The sequence below is a fragment of the Paramormyrops kingsleyae genome, chromosome 7 (assembly GCF_048594095.1).
Source record: "Paramormyrops kingsleyae isolate MSU_618 chromosome 7, PKINGS_0.4, whole genome shotgun sequence".
Classification (NCBI taxonomy): domain Eukaryota; kingdom Metazoa; phylum Chordata; class Actinopteri; order Osteoglossiformes; family Mormyridae; genus Paramormyrops; species Paramormyrops kingsleyae.
The window spans coordinates 19,274,890-19,292,715 of record NC_132803.1 but is presented as its reverse complement, the minus strand read 5'-3'; the positions used below and the strand labels follow the sequence as shown (position 1 = coordinate 19,292,715).

Genomic DNA, 17,826 nt, shown 5'->3' with positions numbered 1-17,826 from the left:
GCAAAAGCAATAAAAATTCAATAAGGAAATAGAAGCAGGGAAGTTTTATCTTTATGCAAAGTACGAAGCGGACTATCAGCATACTTAAGCACAAACTGGCAGACGGGGAGAGGAAAAAAAATACAACTGCAAGCTTTGCATGGGAGGGGGCAAGAATGGAATTAAAAAATGATCAAGAGGCTGTGACTCGCCAATGCAGAAGAGACAGAAGAGTGATGGAGGAAAAAAAGGAAGGACTGGCGAATGTGAGTGGAAGAGAAAACTGCAGAGTGCGGTACCTCTTCCGGGTGAGCGCTGGCGTTCCCCAGGGGGAGGGCAGGGAGCTCTCATGCGTCAGGCAGGGGGGCACCTGCTCAGCACGGCTACACACACACAGCAGGCGACAGCCAGGCAACGCCGGGGGGGGCAGGGGGGTTAGAGAGAGAGGAGAGAACAGGGACGGAAGCAGTTAGTGTCTGGTGGAGAATGGTGATCCGAGAGGAGAGCCGCAGGAGGAGGGCAGGAGAGACATGCATGTTTCACACACACACACACACACACACACACACACACACACACACAGACAGACAGACAGACAGACAGACCGCAAGACGCACCTGCAGATAGGAGTGCAGGAGAGACATGCGCGCGCGCGCACACACACACACACACACACACACACACACACACACACACACACACACACACATACACCCCGCAAGACGCACCTGCAGATAGGAGTGCAGGAGAGACATGCATGTTTCATACACACACACACACACACACACACACACACATACAGACTCAGAGTCCATAGGCAGAGTCACATAGATACTCTCTCTCTCTCTCTCTCTCTCTCACACACTCACACACACACACACACACAGAATAAGGCACTGCAGCATATTCATTTCAAAACCTTGTGTAGCACATTAGAGTGGACGTATAGACCGTGCCTCAGCGTGACTACCCTCCCTGCACACTAACACATGCCACTGGGAAAAGTCTACACTCATCTTACTCCCCTCCAGTTTCCCCAATCTGAAAATGGCACAGCCTTTTTGCGAAAGACACATTTGGAGAACTTCAAAATTCAGCTAACAGCTAATATTTGCAATTTAATATGCAAATATTTAACAAAGAAATAAATCACATTTCCCTTTAAATTAAAGCAAAAATAGAAATGCCACATACATATACAAAACAGTCAGACTGGCCTCCTTCCCCAACATCATTCCCATAACTGAACCTGAGTAAATCAATCCGTTACCCGATAATTATCTGGGACGGGCTTGTTGGTAGGCACTCTCAGTAGGTAAGACCACACAATCAAAATGATAGTAGTACAATAAACATATAAATACTTAATTTAATTTAGCCAGGGGAAAAACACACACCTTACCGAAGGAAAAAATGTATGACTACTGGTTATCATCAAATTTTTATTTTTCTCAGTATGTGAGTATGCTTGTATGTATATGTGTGTGCGTTTATACACATACACACACAATATGGACAAAAGTATTGGGACACACATCATAATCATTGAATTCATTGACTCTTTGCCACAGGTATATAAAATCAAGCACCTAGCCATGCAGCCAGGTTTCGAACATGTGAAAGAATGGGTTGCTCTGAAGAGCTCAGTGAATTCAAGAGTGGTACTGCCATAGGATGCCACCTTTGCAATAAGTCAGTTTGTGAAATTTCTTCCCTGCTAGATATTCCACAGTCAGCAGTAAATGGTATTATTGCAAAGTGTTTAGGAACAACAGAAACTGAGCCACGAAATAGCAGGACCACGTAAAGTCACAGAGCGCGGTCACCAAGCACCAAGGGGCATAGTCACCAACACACTGTTCACTTAACTTCAGTTTTGCAAACTTCCTCTGGCATTAACTCCAGCACAAAAACCGTGCACCAGGAGTTTCATGGAACAGGCTTCCATGGCCGAGCATCTGCATGCAAGCCTCACATCACCAAGCTCAATGCCAAACGTCAGGTAGAGTGATGTAAAGCTCACCGCCACTGGGCTCTGGAGCAGTGGAAACGTGTTCTGTGGAGTGATGAATCAAGCTTCTCTGTCTGGCAGTTTGATGGATGAATGTGGGTTTGGTGGATGCCAGGAGAACGTTACCTGCCTGACTGCATTGTGCCAACTGTAAAGTTTGGTGGAGGAAGGATAATTGTATGGGGTTGTTTTTCAGGGACTGGGCTAAGCCTCTTGGTTCCAGTGAAGAGGACTCTAACGTTTTAGCATACCAAGACAATTCTATGCTTCCAACTTTGTGGGAACTGTTTGGTGAAGGCCCTTTTCTGTTCTAGCATGACTGTGCCCCAGTGCACAAAACAAAGTCCATAAAGACATGGTTAGGTGAGTTTGGTGTGGAACAACTTGACTGGCTCACTGGGCACAGAGCCCTGACCTCAACCCCATCAAACACCTTTGGGATAAACTAGACCAGAGATTGTGAACCGGGCCTTCACGTCCAACATCAGTGCCTGACCTCTCAAACGCTCTTCTGGATGAATGAGCAAAAATTCCCACAGACACTCTCCCAAATCTTGCGGAAAGCCTTCCCAGAAGAGTGGCAGCTGTTATAGCTGCAAAGGGGGGACCGACTTCATATTGATGCCTACGGATTTAGACTGGGATGTTCTGTAGATGTAATGGCCAGTGTCCCAACATTTTTGTCCATATAGTGTGTGTATATGTGTGTGTGTTTGTGTGTGTGTGTAGCGTATTACACAGACACACACTCACAGCTGGTTGTTTATACCATTACACAGGACACACTTAAAACTCGCGGCAGCTGATAGTGTTGCAGGGCCTCTTCCGTTTCAGCACTAGGGTTGCAAAATTCTAGGAATATTCTTGTTAATTCCCATACTTTCCCATTAATTCCCATGGAAAGTTTCTAATGTGGAATATTTCCAAAATTCCCCAGCTTAACTTCCCATGGAACGGAAAGTTTCAGGAAAATTTCCAGAAATTTTCCAGCCCTTTGCAACCCTATTCAGCACCGTGTTACAAGCTGAGCGAAGCATGTTACACATTGATAAGGACAGTGGAGGTCTGTGAAATACATGAAATAAAGCTTAAACATTAATAATTAATGATTAATGACATCCGCGTCTCTCTCTCAGAATTGCCATTTAAGCAATTTTCTGAAACATTTTTGTTGGTTATTGTTTATACAACCAGTGTTCTTAGAAAAAAAACTAAAAGGTCATTGCAGCATGAACTATGAAATAATTATGCCTGAAGTAAAATACACACGTGCAGGGGTGTGCGCGCGTGCACACACACACACACACACACACACACACACACACAGTTATTATAGTGAAAACCAGCACTAAAGGAAATAAACCACTTAGTACATTTAGTACAAAATAAGTACATTTACATTTGTACATTCCATCCCCTCGTCTTTTCATCTAATACGTCAGTATTTCTCAACCCGGTGCGCAGGGACCCACAAACAGTCCACATTTTTGTTCCCTCCCAGCCTCCAACACACTTGTACCAGATATTCTGTGTTCTTGATTGGCTGGGAGCTGGCAGGGAGAGAAAATGTGGACTGTCTGGGGGACTGCAGATTGGACTGAGAAACACTGCCCTACCTTAATGGTAGAACAAGCAGCACAGATATGACTTTGCTGCCACATCTGCTCTCAGCTACGCTTCATCATCATATTTCTGTATCTAACCAAGCTTCTCTCAGCAGGACTGCACATTCACAAAATAATAGACTTAATAGGCTATAAAATGCTGAGCCTCAACTGTACCAGGTAACCCACCAGTCTCCCTGCTACTGTATTCCTGTATCACACTGCCATAAGCTCCAGAGAGGACAAACCTTGGCTGCTCTGACTAAACAAACACGGTGAACTTTATCAATTTACATGCTTAAAGCCCTCTACTGCTTAACTGGGACCAGGAGCATCCCAAAGTCAGCAGAATGGTACAATTGCAATGTGAAAAACAACACATAAATCATCAGAAAGACGACTGTGGGAAGGAGAGGGTCAGCCGTGACTCTGTAAGATCGTACAATGCCACCGCTTACGATGGAACACATTCAGCTTCCAAATGGGATTTCATAAAACGTCTGCATGCAATTTTTCCACTAAAATCAAGCCCTCCATTCTCTTCAGTGTTTCTCACTTTGTCATATAACCAGAAAACTTGCCATAAACAGAGCCACTCCAAAGTGTTGCCAGGAATGACAATTCTCTTAAATCTGCCCAAATAGCCGTATGACTAATACTGAGGCGGATCAGCAGAGAAACACAACAATGCGGAGACGCATTCGCTCCCTTAATGCGGACAAAAGATCCTTTGTTTAACCCTCATTCAAAAAACGCAGAGCGCATTTATTTTGCCTGGCTTACGTGAAGCAGTGTCCGCATTTCTTGCTTAATTGCACTCTTTGATGTTAACAGAATCCTGAAAATAAATCAGTAAGGGGGGAAAAAAGACCAGAGAAACAAGAAATAAAAGGAAACAAAAGCTTCTACTGTAGTAGGCGTGAGAGCGTTACCTGTCGAAGGAGTCGGTGGCCATTTTGTATAGATAAATGAAGAGTTTGCTACAGTGCCTCAGCGTGGGACACACACTGTCCACCAGCACGGCGTCGTCCTCCAGAAGCCTCTGGAACGGCTGCGAGTTGGAGGGCAGCACGGCGGCTCGGCCCACTTTCTTGGAGTCGGAGAAGCAGCCGAGCAGCCGCACGGCGTCGGTCAGCTTCTCGTACTGGATCTCCGTGCGGAAGAAGTGCGAGTTGGCGGGTTCGTAGCGCATGGCGGCCGTCAGCGTGCAGAAGACCGTGTGCAGCAGCTCGAAGACCTGCTTCTGGTTGGCCTTCTCCCAGCCGTTCCGGGGCAACGCGCAGAGGGAACCCTCCATGGCCACCAGCAGCGAGGTGACGTACACGAAGCCGCCCACTTTGCGGAAGACCGTGCGCGTGCGGTGGCTCTCCCTGAGGACCGCCAGCAGGGCCTGCCGGAGAAGCAGCATGTGACCAGTGAGCATGAGGAACCAGTAGGTTATCAGGTACAGGCCCAAGACTTTAAAATTACGAAATTACTAACTAAATCACATAACTAAAGAGAAAATTTCCAAAACTCACTCGGTCTGTTTTTTGTCTCTGAGATGAGACCGTCAATGATGCAAAGTCAGGCTTCCTATAAGTTACAGTGCTGGGAGCCCAAACTCACTCAGTCCTCATGTAATCCAACAAAGAGCTTTTGTTAAATTTCCAAAAATCACTAAGTCCACTAAAATGGTGCATACTTACCAAAATATCCTGTCCACATATCCGTGAAATGAGTTTTGGAAATCTGCTCATCAACTAAGATATCAAGTTTTCACAAACAATTCATTAAAACTGAAAAGGAAGCACGCACATAAAAAAAATGTAACCCCTCTATTGCAAGTAGCTTTGGATAAAAGCAACAAATAAATGAATAAATGTAATTAACTTGCTCTCAATAAATGTACCTATATTTAAAAAGTGCTGCTTCACACTGATGTTTACTGGTCTGTAAACGAGGTCTTTCCGAAGCAATGCAAGTTTCCGTCGCCTCTGACACTTTCACTTAAAAATAATGGCCAGGGCTTTCAGAAATATCCAGTCGGGGTCACGATTATGCTTTTAACTGTCTAATGAATCCGAAGGGCACGCAGAGTGCACATTAAAACGATTGAGAGAGAGTTTCTGAAGACTGACAGTTTGCCGAACGTTACATAAAGGCAGGAGTCTCTCAGTCCTTGCTATCATGGACCAGCTCAGCCTACCAGGAACCTCCACTCCTACATGAATGGCAGACTTTCATCTTCTAAGAAATCCGAACATCTATATAGAATTCTGCCATAATAGCAGTGATACACGTGTACTGGTATGTGCTTGCAGGGACTGGTAAAGAGGAGAAAATTGGTGGTGACTCTAATGATCTGAAAGCAAGGCTTCCACACAGATTAAGAATTATCATAAAGGGCTGGCTTCAGGTGGGGGGGGGGGGGGGGAGAGCAGAATCATAGGAGGAGGGACCAAGGACTTCATTTGGGTATGGGAGTGGACTGGGTTTGAAATAACCAACTGGGATGAAAGAACGTCTCAGTCACTGGACAGTATGGGATAAAAAAAAACTCTAAAAAGCAACACAGTCTGGGCCCAAGAAACAAAAATGAGACTTGGGGTCAGACTTTGGGCTACATGTAGGCATTTGCTGGGGGAGGGGGACTCAACTCTATGCTGTAATTGACCCCAACTCCCACTGTTTTCCTTTGCATTTATTTAGAAATTTTTTTTTGCCCAAAGTGACTCATAAGGATCAAAGATAAAGGTCAGCCAGTGTCCCTGAAGCAGTTGTGGTTAAGGGCCAACAGTGATGCCACCTTCCAGCCATGGGAAGAGTGACGACCTTCCCATCCTGGGCTCAGAGCTGCTCCCACACCGGCACCGTCACGCACAAAGTTTTTAAGTCAAGGTGTGCCCTGCGGAAAGATGGCCGCCTGAAGTTCTGGGTGATGGAAGCACACCTGCAAGGTCAGACGCTTACCCTGAGGATGTCGGTCTTCAGCTGGAGCTCCGTGGGGGGCGCCGAGTGCATGAGGCCCAGCAGCGTGCCCATGTCGTCCTCGCCGCTCGGGGACAGCACCAGCTGCTGGATGATCATCAAGGCGTGCTCGCGGCACTGCCGGTACTTCACGATGTTGTGTACACAGCGGGCCCCGCCGAACTCGCGGAACTGACCTGGGGAGGGAAACGCGCCGTCACAAAGGGGGCCGACTCCAAGCTCTGTTACAGTTACGTGACTCTGGGCAGAACAAGCAAGGTGTTAAAGTATGAATCCTAATGAAAATTCACAAATTAATCATTGCAGAGAATTCGCGAGATCACAACAATCAGGCAACAATCATAACAAATAACGTGTAACTTTATCCCCACCCCATCCACCTCAGGATCAGGACCCCCCAGGGACAGTCCTGGAAGGTCAGCCTGTACATTATATATTAATTCCGACAAGACCTGACTGACACGTGAAACACCGGAAGACTCTCTCCAGATGGGGGGGGGGGGGCTTACTCATCCAGAGGAGGCCCTACTCTCCTAATTTAATAACAATTTAAAGCTGAGCTATGGCAAAAATCAACATCCTATCACACTTCAGGACTGTAGCTGGTCAGCCTGGATTCAAGCTTTGGTTTCCCATCAAATTTTCTACTTTCCCTCCAAAGTCAATGAGCACGAACACACATCCTTAATCAGCAAAATCAACAAAACAAACGTTGTTAATAAATAACATCATCATCTTTCTACCATAACTGCTTATCCAGCGGGGAGGAGCTGAAGCTTGTTCCTGGAGACACAGGGCAGGAGGTAGAGCCGCATAAAGTCTTATTTAAATTTAAATCAGAGCGATATGGGCCGCAATGTGTTAGAACGTCAGGGAAGGTCTGACTGTCAGTGATGGCCCGTCAAAAAAAAATAAAATCTGACATTTGAGATGATATCTAACCATTTGAGAAATGGCCAGCGAGCTGCACAGTTAGAACCTGCCAAGGAGACAGACTGTACAGATATGGGAAATATTTAACATTTCTAAATATAATTTAGAAATATAATTGGTTTTTTATGGCAGGATACGGTATGACTGGGGAAGAGCATTACCTATAATTCCGAATCAGGTATTTTTAAAAATCCATCATAAATCACTATGATAAACGCAGAGCATTTCAGCAAAATGTACTTGTGCTCACCTACCATTTAACCTATTTTTTGCTTAGAAAGTAAATATACATTACAATTAATCATTAAAAAAAATGCTATAAATTACTTGATACTCTTAAACAACCACCACCCTAAAACAAAACAAAGGAATTGTCTGAAGGTGTACTTGTCAGCAAAAATAACACCAGACCTAGTAATAATGTTTTTCTACAGCGCATTCATGCATGAATCCAAATAGCAGAAGCTGACAGTAAGTATGAAGTAGGAGTGGCTTAAATGGCTTAATAGCTGTCTGCTAAAAGCCTTCAGCTCCCTTTCTGGAGAAACTGACTCATCAATATTGTAACAGGCCTCAATTTACATCCCTGTTTAGGTCCTCAGGACAGCTCGAAAGGGGAGCAGATATCCGCAGACATCAGAAGCCTGCGCTACCCCTGTTTCGCTGGGAATTTTAACACGACGCAGCGAGACACGGACAGGAAAGGTCTGTTTACTTGCGGCCTCTCCAACATCCTGTTGTGAGCGGTTGGAGATTGGTAATTGGGAATGACAGAACAAACAAAATCTCTACGTCAGCCAGATCCCAACTGAATAGCCTCTCCCCTACACACCCCCCCCCCCCACCCAAATACCACCCAAAGGAAAAGCAGTCAAGCTGATTTGGCCCCAACCCAAGAGAGAGAATGGCAAAGAAGAAACAAAAGGAGAGACACTGAGCAGACTCAGACAATTTGTCAGCATTAATAGTGTATAAACAGGAGGTGTGGTCTGCGTGACCTTCAACCCCACAGGCCATTTATCATTTGTCATTATCTCTGTGTCACGGATGAAAAGCACAGATGTATCAGACCGGGCATCTGAACCATGCACAAAACAAAAGAACGAATAATTAAGGAGATCTGCATTAAGATAAGTACAACAGAATTCCTCAAAAAAGTCTGTAGTGTCGGATATCTTTGCGTATGTGCTTGTGTGTGTGCGTGCGTGTGTGTGTGCGTGTGCGTGTGTGCGTGTGTATGCATGGGTGTTCCCCTGCCTTGTGCCCTATGCAGCCTGGGATAGACCCTGCACTGGATAAGCTACTGGAAGATGGATGGATAGGTAGATGGATGGATGGATGGATGGATGAGAGAGAAGTTAATTAAGGAACTGCAAAGAGGCTCCCCAATCCTCCTTGGGCTCAAACAAGGGCACACCAGACTCATATGCATCTCTAGTTGGGTGGCCAGAGGGTGGATAAGCACCTGCATTAGTGTTGGAGCCCTGGAGAAGAACGGTGAGGGTCTCCATCACCAGCCAGGCCAGCTGCTTCTGATCCTCTGCCACTCGGTTGTTTCTCGATTCACCTGGAAGGGTGGTGGGGGTTGAACAGGTGCCATGTCAATGTAGAGCCTCCATCTCACATTTTAAAGTCAGACCTAGCCGTGATCCACATTTCCAATTACAATGAGTTCATGACAAAGTTTATAAAATGAGAATCAGCACTACATTAGTGATTAAAATGAATAGTGCTTATTGGCACTGAAATTCTGTTAGCAAGCAGAATTCAGGTCCAGTCAATAAAAATGTTACTGCCAAAATGTCAATAGGATTAAGGTGAAATTCAATAAGGTGGGGATTCTGATGCTAACAGCCAAGCAACAAAATATCATCACACGATCCTTAAGAACTCTGGATGAGAGGCGTATCATTGTGGACAGGCATTCTCCTCACCCTGCTCATTGTAGGCCTGCGTGGGGTCCTTCATGAGAGCAGCATACTTGTGCAGCAGGGTCACCATCACCTCGAGCAGGCCCACCTCCCGGAAGACCTCGCTGAAGATGGGGTCGTGGCGGCTGAGCTTGAGCAGGGTGCGCATGGCGGTGATGCTGCACTGGTAGGACGCACTGGCCTTGAGAAGAACGCTGATGCTGAACAGCTCCTTGCAGGGCACGTAGTTCAGGCTAAAGACCACAAACTCCAGCAGCTCGAAGTACTTGGCCTGCACCTCCGGCAGCTTGGCGATCTTCTCGCCAAACTGGGAGAGCGTGTGCTGTGCCTCCAAGATGAAGTAGTTGGCGTTGTCGGCTATGTAGATGTTGGAGATAGCATCAAGGATGATGCTCGTCAGGCGGCTGGTTTTGGCTTTTAGGAATGCATTCTGGAGCACCGAGAAGGCTTGGATATTCCTTACTGTGTGACCTGGGAGACGAGAACCAGATGGAATGCCACACCACACTCTGATGACCCAAAAATGCTCATACCTACAATGGTACGATACAGCACACATACAATACAATAATACGATACATTGGGGAAGCAAAAACTCCTGTTCAAAGCACTATCCCTCATAACGTGAGGGGACAAACCTATGAGGGTGCTGGACGAGTCACACATGACCTACTCACACACAGAATCACAAATAATTTATACAGACGCTCCTCTACGTACGAACTTTCAGACATACGAACGAAGAGGATTGTAAGTCCAAATTGTGTTAGTTGGGCTCCCGTTTCCTGTCTACAACATTAATTTTTTTTCCGCGCCGCACAGCAGCGTACCGTGCGTATTCTTTGTACTAGCATATACCCTTAAAAGTAGGGTGTACTAGCATATACCCTTAAAAGCAGGGTGTACTAGCATATACCCTTAAAAGTAGGGTGTACTAGCATATACCCTTAAAAGCAGGGTGTACTAGCATATACCCTTAAAAGCAGGGTGTACTAGCATATACCCTTAAAATGATGTTGAATAACGAGTTACAAACATTTCAAGTTACGAACGGCCGTTCGGAACGTAACTCATTTGTAAATAGAGGAGCGTCTGTACATATTTTTTAAAAGAAAATGGAATAACTACATCAAACAGCTATTTTGTGGCATAACTGTTCGGAATGTTGGGAAATGGCAAGTAGGGTGTTTACACTGGCAGTAAGTGTAGGGCACACAAAGAAATATGCTTTTATTAAGCAGTACACAACATTAAGCTGATGTGCTTTAGCTATACATTTTCAGTTGCGATTTTAGAAGTGAGAATAACAACAAAAGTACAATGTGAGAGAAACAGTAATTCAATCCCTTTATGTCAGGCCTCTTACAGCCAAAACCGCCAATGCTCAGTCCATATTAGGTTGTTAAAGACCATAAATCTTCAGTACAACGGGGGGAAAAAATCTGATTGATTATGTAACCCATAACTATATTGCCCAGCAGGAAGGCTAAAGCTTTCAATATTGCTACGAACTTTTGACAATTACATCACCGATTACAATATGTTCTTAGAAAATGTTTCACTACTTCAGTATACTCAAACACCAAATTGGTGCAGTTATAAAAAAGAAGGGATGCTGGAGACGATCAGCGACACGTATCAAGTGAAGCCGTTACAGTGCCTTAATCCGGCAAACAAACAGCAGCGGGCACTGCGGACTTCTGAAACCCACATTTCATTTCAGTCTACCTCTAAGGGCTAGACAGATCTGCCATGCGGAACAGCACAGTATCGTAAACAAGGCAGGACGGAGGGGGCTACCAAGCATGAGCAGACTGAGCAATTACACGGTCTCACTCATCTACTCCAAACAGCAGAGCACATGTAGTATGTGGTGGTTATGTATGCAGACAGAGGAGCAGAGGTGTCGGAGTGGCATGGACACCCTGGCAGATACAGCTGGTCCAGCAATTGACAGGGGGCCCTTCAATACATAAAATTATATGCTTAATTGGTGGATGGGGAGTCAAGATGACATTTTGTCAGGGGGCCTGGAATTTCAAGGTATGCCCATGTTGACACTAATTACACATGGATAAGAGTGGTTTCACCATCATAAAAATAATACTGATAACCAAAAATGAGTGACATACATTTATATGTCGCTTGTCTATGAAATGAATGAGTAATGATGTAATCTCATGACAGAACCCATCTGAGCTCCGAAACAGACAAGCAAATGCAGCAGGGAGACGGGCTGGCTGGCCCTGTGCCAGTGTGCTGCCTTCCTGCTGAGACCCAGGCCTTGCCAGACCCCATGGGACCAACCTTTGCCGGAGGGCTGCGGCACAACGAAACCTGGCAGGAGGAAGGGCGCGCCTGTGGTGAGGGCGGCTGGCCTCAGCTCGCTCAGGCCGTACGTGGTGAGGGACGTCACCAAGTTCACCAGGTCTTTCAGGGCGTCTTTGGAGTCATCCTCCTTGGCCTGCTCCAGCCTGGAAGGATATGGCCAGTTCAGGTTTGCTGGACAAGAAGCCTTCCACAGCCCCCAGTACTGTTTCATCAACACCAAGATGAGAAGACCGCAGTCTAAACCATGAGTAAGCGGAAGGTGCTTTGCTTTCTCCCTATTCAAAATATGTCTCTGTCCGTCCCTGTCCGTCCATCCATCCGTCCATCTCTGTCCGTCCATCCATCCATCCATCTCTGTCCGTCCATCCATCCATCCATCGCTTTTATCCAAAGCGACATATAATTCAGAAGGCAGGTTCAGACAATCCCTGGAGCAAATGCGGCTTAATGACTTTGCTCACACTGCCCCCTGATATTACGGCTAGCGGCTACATTTCTAATAGGCATAATCCCTGATCTCTGTATAATACTCTAACAAATACCCACCCCCAGCCTGAAACACCCCCACAAAGCCGCATACCTGAGCATAAGGTCACAGAGGAAGGTATATCCCTGGCACATTCGGAAGTCGTCCAGCAGAGTCTGTGAGACGTCACTGGAATCCTTCAGGAAGCAGGAGAGGCCGGCGAACATCTCCACAATCTCCAGAGGAGAAAGGTCGTCTGACTGCTGCATGTTCTGGATGCAGGAGGACAGGCACTCCTTCTCTGCAGGAGACAGCACCACATCTGTTTAAGGCGCCAGCATCCGGCCATGTCACACGGAGGATTAAGAGAGACTCACCGGATGATGCATTTAGCAGAACAATGGTACAATGCCAATAAAAGAAGAGATGGCAGGAGGTTTTTCAATTCAAGGCAGTTTTAAGTATTTAACATTTGTCTGGCAGGAATATTCTGTTTTTACTTTTCAACATAAAATATGAAAAACATATTCAAGCAAAGAACAGCCTCCCAAGTGACAAGAGTCAAACATCACAGTTTCAACAAGAAATTGCCTCTAATCTGCTTTAAGAGTAAGTAACAATAATAAATGGTACAAAGGCGAAAATGAAAATTCATCTGACTAATTATATACTCAAAGGCCGGTCTATTAGGTAGAGCCTATTAATGAAGCCTGCTCCTCCAAACAGCAGATCATGTGACTGCAATTGAATACATGCAGAACACAGACTGGGCCAAGAGGTTCATTTACTGTTGGACTAAGCCTTAGAATGGCTAAGCAGCATGATCTAAGTGAGGGTGAATGGGGTGATTGTTGGTGCCAGACTCGGTGGTTCCATCATCTCAGAAATAGCAGTCTTCCGGGAATTTTCAAATCGTACAGCATTAACAACTGACAGTCAAAGGTGAAATAAACAAAAACGGCATGTTAATGAGAGAAGTCAGAGGAGAATGGCCAAGCTCATTAAAATTAACAGGAACGCCACAAAAACAGCAGCTCAGTATAACGGCGGCGTGCAGGAAAGTTTCTCTGAATGCACTCGTCTACCTTTACATGAGGCAAAGTGGGTCTTACCTACTACTGGTCAGGTGTTCCTTGCGAATTAGCCACTGAACATGGACTCTAACAGTGTTCACCTGCAGTGCCCAGCACTGCCTCTCAGCCCTTGGCTGTCAACTCTCCAGCGTTGGGCCCTTTCACTTTCCTCTTGCTCTAACATCACCCACTCCACTCATCCTCAATGGCAGCCCCACACTGCACCTCCGCTCAGGCCTGACCGTCGAACACAGCTGTGACTCCACGACTTTGTCCAAAAAGACACACGAGGCAGAGCCCAACCTTACAAGTGATGCCTATGATCTTTTATAAGGCCAGAAGCACATTCTGGGAGGAGATCAGAGCAGAGAACCACTCGAGTGAAGGCTCTCTCACTGGCTTATAAACAGAATAAGGCAGGCTTGCACGCTTTGTCCTTTAATGCTGAAAGTACAATATGCCTTAAGCTAGCAATGAGAATTTTATTCCTCTATATACAGCTGGAGTTTTAGTATTTCGATAGCGATACCTTGCTCATGGGTACTATATCAAGGTGTTCCTAGGAATGAAAGGAAGGACAGATGAATGGATAGATAAATGGATGAAAAAGCACCAGAGCTGACGGAGGCCCAAAGCGTACCATGAATGTACTTGACCACATTGATGCTGAGGCCGTGCCGTGAGATGGTCATGAGCACCTCGCCGGCGCTCTTCCTCCATGGCAGGTTATGGGGCGGGCACCAGGAGGTGATGGCACTGAACAACAGCTGCAGGTCGTCCTTCTGAGCCAGTTCCTCAGCGGGCGACACGAAGCTGCACAGCTTCACCAGGATCTGCCGGCGAGGGAAACGGCGTCAGCAGTCCGACCCCCCGGTCCCCGTCTCTGGCTCGAATTACCTACTGCTCGCTTTTGCAAGGTTTACATCTTTGGGGCTAATTCATTGCTAACGAACAATTAACGAATTATTAAATAGCACACATTAGCAGTCATTTGCCCTACGATTAGTTGACACAAATCTTGGTTTTAAATTTCAATCTTGTTGTTGCATCAGACATCTAGAAGAAACCATAACAAAAACAAACCCTCTTAGAAAAGAAGTGCATGGGGTTCAAAACATCACTTTTTTTCAGCACTGGAAAATGTACAGGAATATCACAGCGAGTGAGACTGTAAAGGTTGTAGCATGGAACACCCAACAGGGGTCGAGAGCTCAACAGTCGCTATTGATTGGTGAGCTTTAAGGTAGGGGAGGCGCCTCACCTGCACGAAGACCTTCTGCAGCAGAGCGCGGCGGTCGGCCAGTGGCAGTTCCGTCTGAGCCGCGCCCGGGGTCTCGGGTGAATGCGGCAGGTCGAAGAACAGATACAGACACTTCACAAGCGTGGAGGGTACCGACATGGTCGTCATGCAGTCCACCGTTTTCTAAAACAGAGGAGAAGCTCTTCCTCAGAAACTTCAGATGAATGCAACACATATGACAAGCAGCAGATCCCAGTTATGCTCAGGGTCATATCAGGAAATCCACAAATCTCGATGCACATTACGGCAACCCAAATAAGCTTCTCAGAAGAAAACCACGAGTATGACTGATATTGATGCAAAATCTCCTAAGGCTAATAAAAAAAGAGACATAAAACAATGTGGCATCAGGTGAGTAAGTGACAGAAATTATCTACAAAGACTGGTGATAACATCTGTTCCAGTAAAGAGTTCAGGCTCGATTTCACATGAAAGACAATCTGTGAGCGAGCGACAGTCGACACAGATCCTCCATCTGCTAATGCAAAAACAAACACGGCGATACATAGTGTATTATTCAGCTGTAATGCAAGATTGCTGCTGCGAAAGTCTGAAATGCACAGAAAATACTGACAAACTCCTCCAAAAAAAAAAAAAACGTGATTTATTTTTTAACTGATTTTTCCAAGAACAACTTTAAGCAAGCGTTTTAGCCTAGTCAACGAGAATGACTGAGGCCAAAAACACATTTATGGCTATTTTTTTGGATGAGAAATAAAATGAGAAATGGCACCCGTGACGCTCGCTAGAAAAGCTCTCACACAATAACAAACCATGAGAACAGTGGGATAATACACTGTGGAAGAGCAGGAGGGTCACCAAGAAGAAAAACAATAACTATTTCGCGTTAACACAAAATTTTGCCATTAAGCTTGACATTTTGTTTTTCTTTTTTTCCTCGAGATACAATTTTATTCCATTCAATTTCTTTCTCAGCACTGCAAGTGTAGATTTCAGTTCGATTCCTGACACTGACTTTACAACATTAACTTCATCCCGATTCAAAATGATAAGATTAAGAAAGAAATTTTGGATTCAATCTTGAAACAAAATTGTTACATTTCTTATAAGTGGACCTAATACTCTTCCATAATATAAACATTGTATTACACAGATGAGTTCAAAAGTGTTCTTTTGAATTTGGCTGTATTTAAAAAAATAACGCACAAAAGCTATTAGAGTAACGTCAGTATTGTTGAGTCGCCAAGGTAACAGAGAGCAGCTCAGCACGCGTCAGCCCTGTCTGAGAAGTGCTGGGCGTCCTTTAGTATCCAGTAAACAAGGATGCAGCACGACAGCAGAGCGCATACCTGCCCATCAAGGTGCCCAGGCAGCTACAGGCTCCGCTGCAGATATATAAGCCTCTCCCTGAATGGCAAGCAAATAAACTGCCGTAAAATCCGAGGAGGCTGCGGATCATGAAAGGGGGAATGGGATCTGAAAGACTTTTTTCTACTCTGAACAACAATTTGATTTAGCGCGACTTCAAAGAAAAAGAGTTTCAGAAGCATTCCTGAGATTTATTTCATATCACAGGAGACTGCTGGGAATACCAGCACGAGACGGTCTGCCAGGGAATTCGGCATACTGATCACCAGGAGAGGATGCAATCTGGATCAGCACTGCCATTAGATCAACGGCAAAGAGAGATGGAGCCTTGAATGCCCATGGCTCCGCCCACCCACCTGTGACCCCGCCCACCCACCTGTGACCCCACCCACCCCACCGGTGGCCCCGCCCACCCTCCTCATAACCACACCTGTCCAGACGAGGCCAGCAGGTTGATGGTGGTCAGTAGCATCCAGCCACGGCTCGCCTCCTCGCTCTGGTTCACCTCCAGAAACTGCACGATAGCTCGACTGGCTGCCTCTGCAGGGACAGAGAGGTACAGTGGTGCCTTTTCTTTAGGAGCACAGGCCCCTGTCCATCTTTAACCCGGAACACAACAAAGGAAACACAATAAGGAGAGCTGCAAACACACTTACAATTACTTTATTTAGCAGCCACTTTTATCCAAAGCGATGTACAGGTGAGGCAAATAGCACATTACAGACATATGGCTGTGATGGAGTCAACTAGACATAAGTGCAGCTAGGCTGAGCTTCCAGTGAGCAGCCAGGTACAGGTGTAAGCAGGACTGGAGAAGGAGCTACACAACAACTTCCAAGCAAGCGAGAAGCTAATCAGACAATAATTCAGAGCAGCAGAAAATGCAACATTAAGAGCATTTGGGGAGTATGAGGGGAGCGCAGGCTATTCCTGGAACAGATGGGTCCTGCGGAAACACGCGCAGCTGGTGAGCACCTCTGACGCGAATATTTTGCCCCACAGACAGGAGCCCGATACTGGGGAAAGTAGAGGACGATGGGAAGTTGTTTTCAGCCCATTGGGACAAGCCTCCACCAGCTGGTTCCGGAGGACAGACACTTATGGTGCTTTTCCACTGCATAGTACGGCACAGCACGGTTCAGTACAGCTCACCTTGGTTTGGCTCAGTTCGGCTCGGTTTGTGTTTCGACTGCAGTTTAGTGCCGCTTTAGAGTGGGCGGGATTATTCACGTGTCGTTATAGTTGCGCCGCCTCTACTGCCGTGACATCATCGTAAACGCGCCACAAACAAACACACAACAATGGAGCATATCGACGGAATGGTGTTCTTCATTCTCGGCATGTGGATGTTTTTAACAGCAAGACGAAGGAGTTTGTTTCAAAAGAGGCTGATGGTGCGTCCGAACCTTCGCTGGCTGTGCTAAAAATCTAGCGGGTCTGTTGTGTCTCGTGTCGCAAGTTCAGTGACGCAGTAATGACGATTTTCTCCGGCCAATCAGTGACCAGTAGAGTTTACACGTCACGTTTTGGTAACGGTTCGGCGCGCTTGGAACCTCGGCTGAGGTGGTACTAAAAAAAGGACCAGGTACCAGGTACTGTTCCCAGTGGAAAACCCCCCAAAAGTGAGCTGAACTGAACCGTGTCGTGCCGTACTATGCAGTGGAAAAGCGCCATTAGACAAACCCTTTGGGCTGGGGGATACAGTGGTTTCTGTTTAACCCTTTAGATGATTAAATTCAAAGATCCAAAACTGCCCATGTAACAAGACTAACCAACATCTGCAGCACAAAAGACTCTAAAATTGATAGACGGCTCCTCTTTAAATTTGCCATGCATCTGATAACGTATACAGTGTGAAAATGAACATCACCCTGTCATTATTTCTACAGCTGACTTTGC

General features: G+C 45.9%; 1 protein-coding gene across 5 annotated transcripts in view; it reads right to left on the bottom strand.

Annotated features, from left to right (window-relative positions):
• wdfy3 (WD repeat and FYVE domain containing 3) overlaps positions 1 to 17,826 on the bottom strand; it is a 96,407-nt gene that overhangs the window by 52,724 nt on the left and 25,857 nt on the right. For 4 of the 5 annotated variants that reach the window (XM_072714448.1, XM_072714449.1, XM_072714452.1 and 1 more), the window contains exons 4-13: positions 16,358 to 16,467; positions 14,560 to 14,721; positions 13,939 to 14,131; positions 12,340 to 12,526; positions 11,736 to 11,902; positions 9,432 to 9,899; positions 8,963 to 9,064; positions 6,547 to 6,740; positions 4,527 to 4,984; positions 279 to 362 (exon numbers count right to left, since the gene is read on the bottom strand). In XM_072714448.1, the coding sequence (XP_072570549.1) occupies positions 279 to 362; positions 4,527 to 4,984; positions 6,547 to 6,740; positions 8,963 to 9,064; positions 9,432 to 9,899; positions 11,736 to 11,902; positions 12,340 to 12,526; positions 13,939 to 14,131; positions 14,560 to 14,721; positions 16,358 to 16,467 (2,125 nt within the window). The remainder of the gene's footprint in view (positions 1 to 278; positions 363 to 4,526; positions 4,985 to 6,546; positions 6,741 to 8,962; positions 9,065 to 9,431; positions 9,900 to 11,735; positions 11,903 to 12,339; positions 12,527 to 13,938; positions 14,132 to 14,559; positions 14,722 to 16,357; positions 16,468 to 17,826) is intronic. The other variant, XM_072714450.1, reaches the window with a different exon arrangement.